We start from the raw sequence: 14374 nt of genomic DNA, 5'->3' as shown, positions 1-14374 counted from the left end.
AAAAGTGCAGGGAGCAGGTCCCGTTTAGACTATGGATCTCCAATTTATGACTCTGTGAGGAGAACTACTTTACTTAGAAACATTATTTAGTCTCTTTTAGAAACTAAGAGAGACTAAATAACGTCCAGCACATTGCTCTCAGAACTGCTATGGGAGCTTTCATAAACTGTACAGTACAAAGTCCGTGCGTGGAAGCAGATGAGCCTCCGTTACATCTTTGTTGGAAAACATGCTTTATGCTGCAAAATGCGTAGTCTACCACCTCATCCTAGTTGGAGATATCTACATAACGGTAAGCCAAATGAAAGCAGACCTGCTTGTCTTCGATTAGCAAAACTGACCCACTCCTGGAATATTGAGTTAGTCAACATATTTCAGGATACAACATTATTAACTGCATCCTGGGGAGTTATCCCTACATCCTGTGATGATTATTTTCAACAATGAGGAAATAATACTCTGTTTTCTTATAACATAAAACAACTACGCACAGCTTATCGATATCTAACTCCCATACTTGTGGGGGTTAGATATTGATAGATTAGATATTGTTAGATACTCGAGTAGGCTGCTGCAGTTCTCTCTTCTCTTACCAGCTGAGTATCACTACCAATAATATGTGGTATTTTCTCCACCTAACTTTACGTCATAAAATTAGCCCTGGACCAAGTTGTTGAACTTTCTGTTTCACGTGCCCCGAAATACACAGACTCTCATCGCAGTTTTTGCCATAAGAAGTAATCTCTTTCCTTTACATTACATCCTATATTAAAAGGTATCCAATCACAGTTACTGACTTGCTTAGTAGTCCGAACAAACAGTAACATTCTGTTGGAACCTTAGCATCACTGGAAACGAAAAGCTGAACTTGTCGCAAAACTGCCCTATGACATAACCCCACAACCTTTTACAGTATCCTGAACAGATTATAAAGCTATTATACAGAAATCATTGGTCCCAATAATTAAATGCTGCACTATTGGAACTTCTTAGGATTGAGAACAAAGTTGACTCCAGTGTGACCACTATTCCTGACTAAGACTTCTACTTCCTAGATTGGACTTCTACTGATGATTTGGAATCTTCGTGGTGGACCTACAATATCAGTTGGATTCTTGGAGGTCATCACAACCTTATGTTGGGATTTTTATGATTTCAAATAACTTAATGGTATTTCATTGTGATATAGACATTACATTAAGGACAAATTGACCCTCATTGAAGAAATCTAAGATTCTTTTACATCTACTTGTTCAGTAGTTGTATCATTGTAAATAGGTTGCATGATTGCCAGGAAAGCTGGCTGGGAGGGTCTTGCACAAGAAATAAATAAATAAATGAAAAAAAAAAAAAAAAAAAGGCCAAGTTAATAATAAACTCCAACAGATAAAAAAAAAATAACCAAAACTATGGAATTCAAGCTTCAAACGGGAAGAGGCTTCATATCGGCCATTCTTACCTATCCCGTCATTTCTTACTTACGGGGGAGAAATCCCTTCTCAGTACTCCCGCTGTCAGACTCGTTTAGCAATAAAACGCATTCTCATTGACCGTCCGCATTATTTCAGCGTTCCTAAAAGTACTTTTAAGAGCCTATGGAATTCTAACCTTCAGAAACTTTTGAACCTGTCACATATTCTTGGAAACCTTGACGACCTATTTCAATATCTAAAGCCCGTCTATCTCTTTGACCATATTTTTGATCTTTAACCATATTTTCGATTAACAGCATTAAACAAATTATGAACATGCACAATTTGGTCGAAGAGGACCTTTAGCCGTTAAACCACAAACTAACAACGAACGATTATGCAGACCTCTTCCTGATTTAAATATTGTGAAAAAACAATCTGTTAAAAATATTTTTTCCCCCCGTTAGTTGCTTTAAATTGTTTGTTTCTGTTGTTGGTCATTCAATGGAAGAACCAAATTTATTGTCAGATATCTCCTTTCTTTTGCTTTCTTCTGTTACCTCGGTCTCTGACAGTTTCATAGTGTGGCTTAAACGCCTTATAGTTACCAGGTACAGGCCTATTGTGGATTCATCGCTTGTCATTTGTAGAGGTTTAAGTTGGTAGGCAGGAGAAGGCTGTAGTGTAATTAGCCGATCTTAAGAGGAAGGAGTAGTGGTTCACTTCACGAAAACAAACTTAATACAGACATAATATACACCTGACTAAAGATGACAGCTTTATCGACTTCCAATGTGAGCATTCATTTCCAATTAACTTACTTGTTGACGATTTCATTAAAAATGCAGTGGTTTATTCAGATGCTTCATTTTCAATTAATTTTTGTTTTTTATGCGTTTATATCGCATATTATAACAATCAAAATGATTCACTTCGTTTCAAGGTTTACGATGCTTCTTTAGTGCAAAGAACTTTACTTCCATAAACAGATGTGAACAGTCCATATGAAGACTGTTCCATTTTAATAATATTTCTCTCTTTCTACACAGATGTTGGACAACCAATGAAAATCAGGGATATTTTTGGATCATCCGCGGGCCAATTACAGCGTCAATTGTGGTAAGTGAAAATAATATGTTCATTATAATATAGTACATTAAGAATAAATTATAACTTGTTTAACTCATCGTCAACTTAAACAGACTTATCTTTGATTATTTCTTTTGGATTTTGGACATGGGTACGGTAGGAATTATCTTTGTCGCAGATTCAAGCCTTTACTACTCTAAATATTCAGCTCTAGAGGCTGGCATCTTGATTACGACGGTTATTTTTCGATGCTGTATGGAAAAAAATTCTGGGCTCAAAACTCGACTTGATAGGAAGGATTTCTATGATCTTGTTTTAAGGCCACACCGAATTAGGCCCAAGCGAGATTTGCGAGAATAACCTTATAATCACATTACAACATTATTCTTTATTAAAATAAAAACGAAAATACTGAATTCCTGTAGCAAAGCATCGAGAGGAGTCTTACAAGCCATTAATATTTTATTTTAACATAACAAATATTGACTGATACATCTTAGGGTCTGCTGCCAGACGTGACTTATCACACTGTCTTTACAAAGAATATCTGCGGTCTACATTTAATTCTATATTCACACAGTACAGAGATTAGCAACTCAATTTGCAGAAAAAAAATATGCCCCATGCATTTCGGCAGAGAATATTGTAATGCATTTCTGTGCTTGCTGTTGAATGCCCAGAGATTGTGGTAAATTTTCCCTGATTATATTTCTATAGAATTTAATTAAGAGCCATCTGTTCAATAGAGATTTGTAAGACGCTTGTAGAATTCACTGTCCCAACGCGTTTCAGCTGTTTGATTGAAGTCCTGCTATTCAGAGCTTAAACTAATAAGAGTTTTAATTTTCAATAGATGCAACTTCCGTACAGAAAGGGTTCATCTGGAAGTTGTATACCACCCATCAGTTGAACTACTTCAGAATCTAGGACTTGAATCCACAACTGGACAACAGTAACAAACTTTTTGTTCTTGTTGTCCAGATTTCAATTTCATGTTGTAGCACTGAGCAAACAGTTTTCGTATTCTTTAATTATTTTATTATGTGAAGATGTCTGTATGTTGATCAGTTAATCTTGTGAGAGTATATCACTCAAAGACGATTTTTTTTTCTTTTTTTACCCCATAGGTAAATTTCATCTTCTTCATCAACATCACTCGAGTCCTGTTTCTCAAAATGTTTGCATCCAATACTTTACAGACAAAACGTTATCGATATAGGTAAGAGGAATATCTCTTCTTTAATCCCTTACAATTAAGATCAGATAGACCATAATTTGAAAAGAACCATTTTTTTTTTCAAAAGCGCTAAATTAAGGTAAATTTTATCCTGTTGAAAGAATCTGAAATGAGTCTTATTTGCAATTCTAATTAGGCCAGAGGTTCCCTACCTTTAATAATTTGAATTCCACTATTAAAAATATAACTTTCTTGTACCAGATTTTTTTATAATGTAAGGCAAATGCTACTTACAGTTTAGCATCCCATTACACAACCGTATACGTATCACCTATGGTATGTTTGCCAAAGGTTGGGAACCGTCTGTTTAGTCTTAAAAGAAACGTTTTTTGTCTTTTCATCTTTTCTTTTGTTTCATTCGAGTACCATTAGTTTACATTTAACAGTAAAACACATATTTCAGAAAATGGTTCAAGTCAACCTTGATTCTGGTTCCTTTGTTTGGAGTTCACTATGCCGTCCTTTTAGCGATGTCCCTGGCGTCAGAAATCAACAGTATGGTAGAAGTGGTTTGGTTGTACATCGATCAGCTGTTCTCCTCCTTTCAGGTGAGAATATTGTTTTTTCATTTCATTTCAACCATGCGCTGAGTGGAAACTTTATTAAGTACACCTATCCTTTTCATGAATTGGAGCGTTCCTTCAATAACAGCATCACTTTCATGCTATGACAAATAAATAAGACAGTAGATGGGCGTAAAGATGCTAGATGAGCGCAAAAATGGGCAAGAAAAAATATTTAAGTGACTTTGGACGTGGCATGGTAGTCAGAACCAGACGCCGGTATGTGTATCTCGGAAAATGCAATCCTGCTGGGCACGTACAACTGTGTGTCAGGTGTATCTAAATTGGTGCAATAACAAATAATATTGAGCCAACAGCAACCTTGATCAACCTTGAGATCAGGTGGAACGAGCTCTTTGGAGAAGAAATGGTCGAATAAATTAAGTCAAAGTGGACGAGCATCTAATATAATTTGGAAATGACGATAAGTGGCAATTATCCATGGATTAATTTTTGAAATGAACCACTCTTTTGCCACATGGATAATGCAATTGTGCTATCCACGTTGTAAAAGGGTAGACCGGCATCCCTGTAGCAAGCTTTCGACACCACGATTAATCTATGCCACGATAAATCCAGGATTTTCTGAGGGCTTAAAGGGATCTACTCGATATTAGATAAGTGCAACTACTGAAGTGGCCACTCAGTGTGCATCATATATTGTTGTTTCAACTAGTATAGTCAAACCCTTGATTAATCTCTTTAGATAGAACTGTTTTTTTTTATTTTTTTTCATTTAAATGTTCCTGAACCGATGCCTTTGGAGCTAAAGGGGCTGTAGTCACCCACTAATTATAAGAATGGTGTGTATTGTATTTTTAATGCTACATGATGATTAAAGCTCAATGATCCCCGAACACAGTTTTAATTCCCACCCATTAGAAAATCATGCAACTGCCTTTAACGGAGAACAAACAGACCATAGATAATATTTATCTGAAAATGTTCTTGAGCGAGGCCTTGTTAACTCTCTCTCTCTCTCTCCTAATGTAAATCTCACCATAGACATAATTAAAAACTACATGATCTTAGCATAGTATTAAAAAGTAGTGTCCATTTTCTCAGTGATCAAGAGGAGTATTGTAGGATATTAGTATTAGTATTAGTAACGGCCGCATGGTGCAAGAAAGCCTATGGCTTATGCTGCACCAGCCAAAAAAAAAAAAAAAAAAATTAAAAAAAATAAATCCGAACAAAACAATGATAAAAACAAAAAAATAAAAATAAATAACTAAATAATAATAATTAATAAAATAAAAAATAAATAAAAAGGAAATTAAACCTATCATCCTATGTGCTTCCCTTACCCGAAAGTACTATCCAGATGACCTTTGAATTTCCCCAAACTGTCGGCCTCTACCACCCATGAAGGCAACTTATTCCAGTAATTTATAACTCGCTGGCTAAAATAGAACTTCCTGCAATCCAATCTAAACATTTCCCCCCGTAACTTGAATTTATGTCCCCTAGTTCTAGCATCATTTATAATCTTGAAAATTTTGTCCTCATTCATTTTACTGATGCCTCTCAGAGCCTTAAACACCTCAATCAAATCTCCTCTAAGGTGTCTAGTTTCCAAACTCTGCAACCCACATATTCGAAGTCTTTCTTCATAAGGACGCCCTTTTGCCGATCTCACCAGGCGAGTTACCCTTCTTTGCACCCTTTCAAGAAGCTCGATGTCTTTCTTCAGGTGCGGTCTCCATACTTGAACACAGTATTCCAAGTGTGGTCTAACATAAGCCTTATATAATGGGATTATCACGTCCCTATCTCTACTTGCAAAAGTTCGATAGATCATTGATAGGACACCATGGGCCTTCCTTGCAACCTGTTTACAATGCTCAGAGAATTTCATGTCTGACCGTATCGTAACACCCAAGTCCCTTTCCTCCAGTACTGGCTTTAGTTGAACTCCACCAAGTGAATAAGTTATTTTGGGATTACTGTTTCCCAGGTGTAATACCTTACACTTTGTTGGATTAAAGCACAGCTGCCATTTTTCTGACCATTCCTGAAGTCTATCTAGGTCTCTCTGAAGAAGCTCAGCTTGACAGTGATCATTAACTACTCTCCCAATTTTAACATCATCTGCAAATTTAGACATCACGCCCTCTATCCCTTCATCAATGTCGTTTATGAAAATTAAAAACAACAGTGGTCCTAATACTGATCCTTGGGGAACCCCACTTCTTACATCAACCCAATCTGAGGAATAGCCATTTATCACAACCCTCTGCCTCCTGCCCTGAAGCCATCCTTCTATCCATCTAAGGATTTTCCCAGTGATTCCAACCTGTTCCAGCTTATAAAGCAACCGCTCATGTGGGACTGAGTCAAAAGCTTTGCTGAAATCTAAATAAACAATGTCGAAATTATTCCCTAAATCCAGCTCGTGAGTGACCCTTTCGAAATAGCGAACCAGATTTGTTAAACATGATTTTCCCTTTACGAAACCATGCTGAGTATCCTTGAGAATTTCAATTCGATCCAAATGATCCTGAATTCCACCCTTGATCATTGCCTCCATGATTTTCCCTACTACTGAAGTCAGACTGACAGGTCGATAATTTCCAACTTCACTTTTAGAGCCACCCTTATGTATGGGAGATACATTTGCACTTTTCCAATCCAAGGGAATCTCCCCAGAGTCTAATGATGCTCGCATAATTAGCCTCAATGGTTCAATGCACTCGCTTGCCGCCTCTCTTAAGATTATAGGGTATATTCCATCAACTCCAGGAGCCTTACTGGTCTGTAGGCTCGAAAGTTTTTTCATTAAATAATCTTGCGAAATTTCAATATCATTAATTACATATTTTTTAACTTCGCTCCCACAATTTCCCTTTGCCACAAAAGGCTTTTCATTTGTAAATATCGATGCAAAATAACTGTTGAGTTCATCTGCAACGGCAGCTGGTGTATTTATTACTATCCCCTTTCCCTTACATAAAGGTCCGATCTGGTTTGTCCTGCTCTTCTTGGCATTTATATATGTGAAGAATTCTTTATCCCCCCTCTTTGCTCTGTTTGCTAGTGATTTCTCATAAACTGCCTTTGCCTGTCGAACCTTTTCTGTGGCTCTATTACACATCACCTTGTAGCTGTTATAGGCTTCAGTACTTTTTGTTGTTCTGTAACCTTTCCATGCCACCTTTTTCTGCTCAAGTAATGCGGCAACTTCACTAGTCATCCAACTTGGAACCCTCCTCGTGGAGTATTTTTTTAATGGTATATACGCATTCAAGGCATCTGTGATTAATGTTTTAAAAGCGTACCACAGTTCAATTGTATTCATTCTCTGCGCGATATCTACCCAGTTAATAGAGGCCATGTAGTACCTTAAGGCATCGTAATTTCCTTTTCTGAAATTAAAACCCATTCCTTTGCCTTTTACTTCTGCTACCTCTCTCGTCATCATCCACCGTAGAACTCCGTGATCACTTCCTGCTACTGGTTCCTCTACTGTCAGCCCTGTTGTGTCATCTGATTCATGTGTGATGATGAGGTCTAGGATACTCTTTTCTCTAGTATTTTCCCTGACATGTTGATACAAATAACAGTCATCTAGTTGATTTAAAAAGTTTGTTCCCCATGTCGAGTTTCCTTCCCATTTACTCCAATCAATTAGAGGCAGATTGAAATCACCCATAATAAGGCATTGACGCTTACTTGCCCATTCCATTTGCATGTAGAGGCTTTTGTCATAATCTTCACAATCACCTGGTCTGTAGATTACTACTGATATGTCAACAATTTTCTAGTTGTCATTCTGAATCATTAACTTTTATATATAGGACTACTAAAATGACAAACTATTTTTGACTATTTTTTTTTTTTTTCTCTTTCCAAGGGATGTTTTGTGGCCCTTCTATATTGCTTCTTCAATGGCGAGGTAAGTGCAAGTCTGTTATATATAATTAAAAAGAATTAGATTATTTGTTCATTTACAAATTCATTGGCTTGATAAGTAAAGCAGTCAATTGGCAAAGATATCATTCCATGTAACATTAGGCTGTCCCTGCATTTTGGAAAGTCCCTGGGGTATACATGGAAACTGGAATGTACAGCGCTAACATTTAGCGCTTTATATTCCAGTTTCCATGATAAAACAAATACAGTATTATATACTGTATTTGTTTTATCTTCACTGACTCCTTCAAGAGCAACCTCAATAACATTACTAGGTGTTACAGGTGTTCATATATTCCATTGCTTATGGTATTTTATTTTATTTTTTCGCTTAGGTCTGTAGTTAGCCAGTCTCAAGAAGAATTGTTGGGTTTTTCTTCCCTGGTATAGACAGAACACCCTAGAATACTCATAATTTACAGATTTGATAAACTAATCTAATCTAATTCATTTCTAATGATATTCCGTTAATGAGGAGTTATATAAGATATGAGGAGTTATATAAGATATAACTTCACTTCGCAGCAAAATACATAAATGATCAGTTGGTGGTGCCTAGATCCAGATGATCTGTCTTAACTCCAGAGTATTATTATTTTTTAAAATTTATTATGTGCAGGCACCATCCTCCCCCAAGCAATGACATCTGCGCTGTATACGAAAATCCAAGTAATAATGAATTTCGTATTCAAATGCCATATACAGTATTTCATTATTGATAATAAAATTAGTATATTTATCAAAAAGATAAATTACGGGATCTGCCTATTATGTAGGTAGACCCTGTAGAATGCCCTTGTAGAAATAAAGCCAATGGAACCAATATTCAGGACTTCAGAAGACAGTCCGAGGTGGTGTTTCGCTTCATGGTTTCAGGAACTAGCAGCATAAAGAACTGCTTTACTGTACAGAAACTAATATCCAGGGGGTCGCTGCACAGTGAGCTGCTCTTTAGATTGTATTCAAATGCACTTTACTATGTAGTTTTAAAGAACTGACTTAAATTTGCCTGCAAACAGAAGGACAGGTTACAATAGCGGAAGTGAACACCCACCCAAATATCGGAACAGTTTATCTCACCTTGTCTACTCCATCAAAACATGAGCCTCCTGGTCCAGTATAAGTGCCCGAAGTAAATAAGAATGGTTGATAAGGTAACTTCGCTTATTATTGTTATGACATCATTTTAAAATACAATACGCACTCCTCATGACTCAGTATTCATCCAATTATGCCTTAATCTTATTTTAGCTCCAATTCTTAAAAATCTCTTCAAATTATTGTCTTCTTCATGGCTATTACCCTTCTTCGTTCAGAGGAGGCTTATATCATCCAGATTTACAAAAAACAGGGTAATAAAGCTAAGCCTAATAACTATCGACCTATTACTATACTGAATACAACTGCGAAAATGTTTGAACTCCTACTTTATAAATATCTTAGTTCCTATCTTCACCCTTTTATCAATAATCATCAGTATGCTTTTCTTCCCAGGAAATCAACTGTTTCTTGCCCTGTTTTCTCATTTCCTACACACTAATTTGGACAAAGGAAATCAAATTGATTCGCTTTTCCTTGACATTTCACATGCATTTGACTCTGTTCACATCAATCTTTTTCTGTTCAAGCTGTCATCTTATGGTCTACGATCCCTTTACTAGATTTGCTTGATTCACTGCTTAGAAATCGTAAACTATCTGTAATGATTGATGGTACTTCTTCAACTCCGTTTACTGTTTTGCAAGATGTTCCTCAAGGCTCACCATTGGGTCCGCTCTTCTTTATTGTTTATACGAATGATCTGTCAACCTTATTTCAGTCCGTTAATGTTGAGTGGCAACTCTATGCAGATGATATTAAACTTTACAAAGCTATTTGTTCCTCAACTGACAGCGATGAACTCCAGTCCTGTCCTGATTCCCTCTCACTCTGGCTCAATAAAAACAATTTGTTTCTAAACCCGTAAAAATGTAAATTATGTCACTTTCGCTCGAATCGTGTAGTTAGACCCTTCGTCCTTACTGATTATTATATTGGAAACTCTTTAATTACAAGTACTGATACGTTCAAGGATTTAGGTGTCCAATTTCTGTCTGACCTTCATCCCTCTTCCCACGTCGATCACGTAATATCTCACACTTCTAAACTTCTTGGATTAATCAAGCGTTCTTCCTCTGTTTTCAAGAGTGACAAAGTTATAATTCTTCTCTACAAGCAGCTTATACTTCCCATTTTTGATTATTGTGATATATTTGTTCCCCACAACAGGAATATCTTTCTCACAGACTTGAGAGAATTCAAATTAAATTCATTAAATTATTATGCTATCGAAATCACATTGCCTTTCACCGTCGAAATTATGGAGCTCTTTGTGGTCGCTTCAGAATCATTCCCCTACACTCTAGACGACAATTCCATGGGTCTTTTTTTGTCTACAATATCATAAACTCTGTTATCGATTCTCCATCTCTTCTTGAACAAATAGCTTTCGCTATACCCCGTTTGAATTCTCGTTCCTCACTGCCTGTTCCTCGTACTCATTACTTACTTGGTAAACCTCTGTTTCGTTTCCTTCAGGTATTGAATAACTACAATATTGATTTTAATCTTAATCCATCTGTCTATAAGAATTTGCTCCTTACTCTGTTTTCTTAATTCATATGTTCATGGTGCGTCACTCTTCCTGTATGTCTAAGATCACTACGCCAACTTTAATTGTGCATTCCAGTAGGCTTTCCTACCGAATCAGGTGCTTGACAGAATCCAAGAACTGGATACCATCCGTTTGCCACCAACGCAGTTTATAGGTGCCGTGTGCTCCTCACCGCAAGCTCCCCAGCTGACTCTTCATCATAACTGTGTGGACTAATTTATTCAATACGCTCTTCTTTGGACCACCCGTCATATTCTCTAGTTGGATTACCTGCATCTGCCATACCGCTCCATAGGTTTTTTAAGTCTTTCCCTCCGTATACATATGTATTCATTATCGTACCTTCCTTTCATTACAGGACATACTATTTTGTTTTCGTTTTCCTTTCTTTGTTATTTATGTATATACTGTGTTTCTACATGTACCATTTTTATGTGAAATGCCTATTTAATGTGTAAACCCCTGACAACCTTCCATAATGGAAATAAAGATTATTTATTCAATATTGTATTTTAGGTTCAAAGTGAGCTTCGTAAGATGACTCAGAGGATGAGGATGAAATCAGATCAACCTCTTCGCTCTAACCATTCATTTTTGACCCAATCTTTGACTTATTTAAGTAAAGGAAGGAGCTCAATCCAGTCTCTTCATTCAGCTTCTGGTAAGGTATACTCTTGAGTTTCTATAAAACTTAATATACTAATTTGCCCCATGTGTTACTGTTTCTGTCTTTTGTGTCAAGGTGAGATCCAGCTACCCTTGTATTAGTATTAAAAAGGCATAATGATACAAAGAAGCAAGCTTATTCTACAACTGCTAAAAAACTGTTATTATTTATTATTATAAAATGTACACTACAGACATGCGCCCATTTAAAGTATATAACAGAGCAGAAAAAATATATGAAGACACAAAGATTGTACAAAGCATAGAAATAAATAGAAGTAAAACTCAAAGTACAGCGATAGTTCATCTCAAACGGGAAAAATCCAATTCAAGGAAATAAAATAAGGTATTCATGTCATCATACGTCCAGTATCATGAAGAGAATCGCAGGACACACACACACAAATAGATAACTTGAACCTTGAACTCATCCATCAACCTGCTCCAGATAGTTCTGTGAAGCTGTTTCCTGTTCACAGCCATATCCAGATCGAACTTGTTCATTAGTGCCATAGTTCTTTTAAAGGAATCCTTGGATATTTCTAACCTGGAGTTACTGATGTGGAATGTAGTCTTCTGTCCAGTAGCCACCGCTGGAGTGTGTAGATCAATATGGTATAGATCTGGCAGGTAGATTGAACCAGTGAAGATATGATACCATAGTTTTAGATCCAGTACAGATCACCGAGTTTCCAAGGATTGAATCTTGAGGTAAGAACAGAGATTCAGGTAGAAAATTCAGTGGTAAAACATGGGATTACATCTGGAAAGATAGCGAATGAATTATATTTGCAGCGATTCTATTTGCTCAATCAAATATGTATAGTGTGGATTCCATAAAGGACCAGCGAACTCCAGTAGAGGGAGTGCAGTTGCTTTGAATAGAAGCACAGAGAACTGAGGATCTTTAAATCTGTATGTCTGCCGTTTAATGAAGCCAATTTGTTTTGTCGCTTTGTTCATTATATTCCTAACATTTGCATTTACAGTGTGCTCATACAGTTCCTCCTTGGATTTTGCCAAACACTACCTCACTTGTCCTCGCAGGCAACTGATTTCAACGTTCCATGACAAGCTGCCTGAAGTTAAACTTCATAAGAGCTAATCCACTGTTCTATAGAATGTGCTGTGCTGTGCGTTCTATAGCTCTCAATTATGAAGAATCAGTTAGCAGAAACTCGGGATAGTTTGCTCAATATAAGAAGGTATACTCCATGAAATTAAGGTGTGGAAGTTAAAATGATACTTGATTCAAAATGAGGTAATATTGATGATTTATGTGTTTACCTCCCTTACTTTATAACTATTCTAATGAAGTATTCTAAAAATAATAAAATAATACATAATGATATATAATCTTTCTTTAAGGATCAGATCGCTACATTCGTTATGCTCAAAATCTTTTTTTTGTTTTTCTATTCCAGATAAGAAGGATGTGTGTTGTAGTACCAGCCCCTCCCCGAATATTCCTAGGGGCGATTGTAAACGTGAGAGTGGATCTGCTGGACCAGCTTCTCAGAGTTCCCTCACATCTCCCAGAGTCTCAGCTCAGTTCAGTAACTTTGAAGATCCCAAAATTCAGTGCAATTCTGTAAGTCACATAACGGAAGTGACAATGGAGATGGATCAGTGTTCTCCTAACGGAACTTTACTGCAATATAATAATAAGAGCGTAGAAAACGAATTTGGTGAGGAAAAGAACACTCCAGACGACAATGAACACGAAAGTCTTCTCGATTCTTCTTCCTACCTGCAAATGCAGGAAAAGGAAAGTTGCCTTTGAATAATGAGCAAGAAAATGCATGCAGGACGACTGTCTGCGCAGGTAATACTCTATTCCTCCACTGTGGATCTTAGAGGCATCTTGGGGACCATTTCTCTGGTCATGGTGTCGGTATTTTGAAGAGAGCGAACAGTGAAATTTCACCGACATGACTCGAGTAATGCGTTCACATTGCACGCACATTTGTATATAAGTTTGTAAATATTCTATTGAACGAGCAGATCATTTGTAACTATTCAGTATTGTGATGATAAATTCAACGCCAGGATGAGCTCAGAGAGTGATGTGAGACTACCTTTCAGGTTCAAGATGTATCATTTGTGAACTGTGATTTTTGTCTACGTTGTCAACAAATGTTACTGTAAACACCGGTTTTGTGATGTCCCGTAAAGAGTATTTATTGTGTTAAACTTAGTCACTTGTTTGATAATCATAGCAATAGTGTTCCAAATGTAATTATAGTAAGTGAATAAGAAATAAGAGGAAAATGGTTTTATTCCTGTAAATAACTGTATACAGTTCGAAGTGTCTCAGAAACGATAGTACATTGCCAAATTTTATTAAAAAAACATTGACGTTATTGGCAATCAATTTTCAATCAGTAGAGAGAATTGTGTTTACTGATTCGCAACACGGTACTTCATTTCCATTAAGAAACCCCGAGTGCCAAGCAATTTCCAGAGAAGATCAGCATAAGACACTACTTTTAATTGACTTTTTGTTTCATTTTTAATTATATTTATTTAAGCATTCTTCACTTACAGATCGATCAATAAAAGTCCAGAAAGGAAAACCACATTTCTTTCTGTGTGCCGCTATTAACTCAACCGATTTAACTCCTGCTTTGTCCAAAACTACTAAGCTAACAAGTGGCACTACTTCTGCCTACACATGGCGGAGTCAAAATCTTAGGTGTAAAGTCAACTCCTATGGCCAAAAAGGACTTTAATATACTTCCGATTTCATAGTCAAAGAGCTTCTGAGTAGATATGTTGGGAACAGACCATGACACATCTCAACTTAATTTAAAAAAGTTCCTGTCCAGAGCCCCACTATGAC

At 36.7% G+C, this 14374-nt stretch overlaps 1 protein-coding gene across 2 annotated transcripts in view; it reads left to right on the top strand.

Moving 5' to 3' along the window:
* The window catches only part of LOC150090978 (parathyroid hormone/parathyroid hormone-related peptide receptor-like), a 135742-nt gene extending 122052 nt beyond the window's left edge, over positions 1–13690 (top strand). For both annotated transcript variants that reach the window (XM_090380918.1, XM_090380926.1), the window contains exons 9-14: positions 2462–2531; positions 3629–3720; positions 4142–4286; positions 8155–8196; positions 11383–11527; positions 12957–13690. In XM_090380918.1, coding sequence (XP_090237044.1) covers positions 2462–2531; positions 3629–3720; positions 4142–4286; positions 8155–8196; positions 11383–11527; positions 12957–13315 — 853 coding nt within the window. In that variant the 3' untranslated portion in view covers positions 13316–13690. The remainder of the gene's footprint in view (positions 1–2461; positions 2532–3628; positions 3721–4141; positions 4287–8154; positions 8197–11382; positions 11528–12956) is intronic.
* Positions 13691–14374: the final 684 nt, after the last annotated feature.

The sequence above is a fragment of the Mastigoproctus giganteus genome, chromosome 1 (assembly GCF_048544385.1).
Source record: "Mastigoproctus giganteus isolate SK-2022 chromosome 1, ASM4854438v1, whole genome shotgun sequence".
NCBI classification, from domain to species: Eukaryota; Metazoa; Arthropoda; class Arachnida; order Uropygi; family Thelyphonidae; genus Mastigoproctus; species Mastigoproctus giganteus.
The sequence above is the reverse complement of the archived record's forward strand: the minus strand, read 5'-3'. Positions and strand labels throughout refer to the sequence as shown.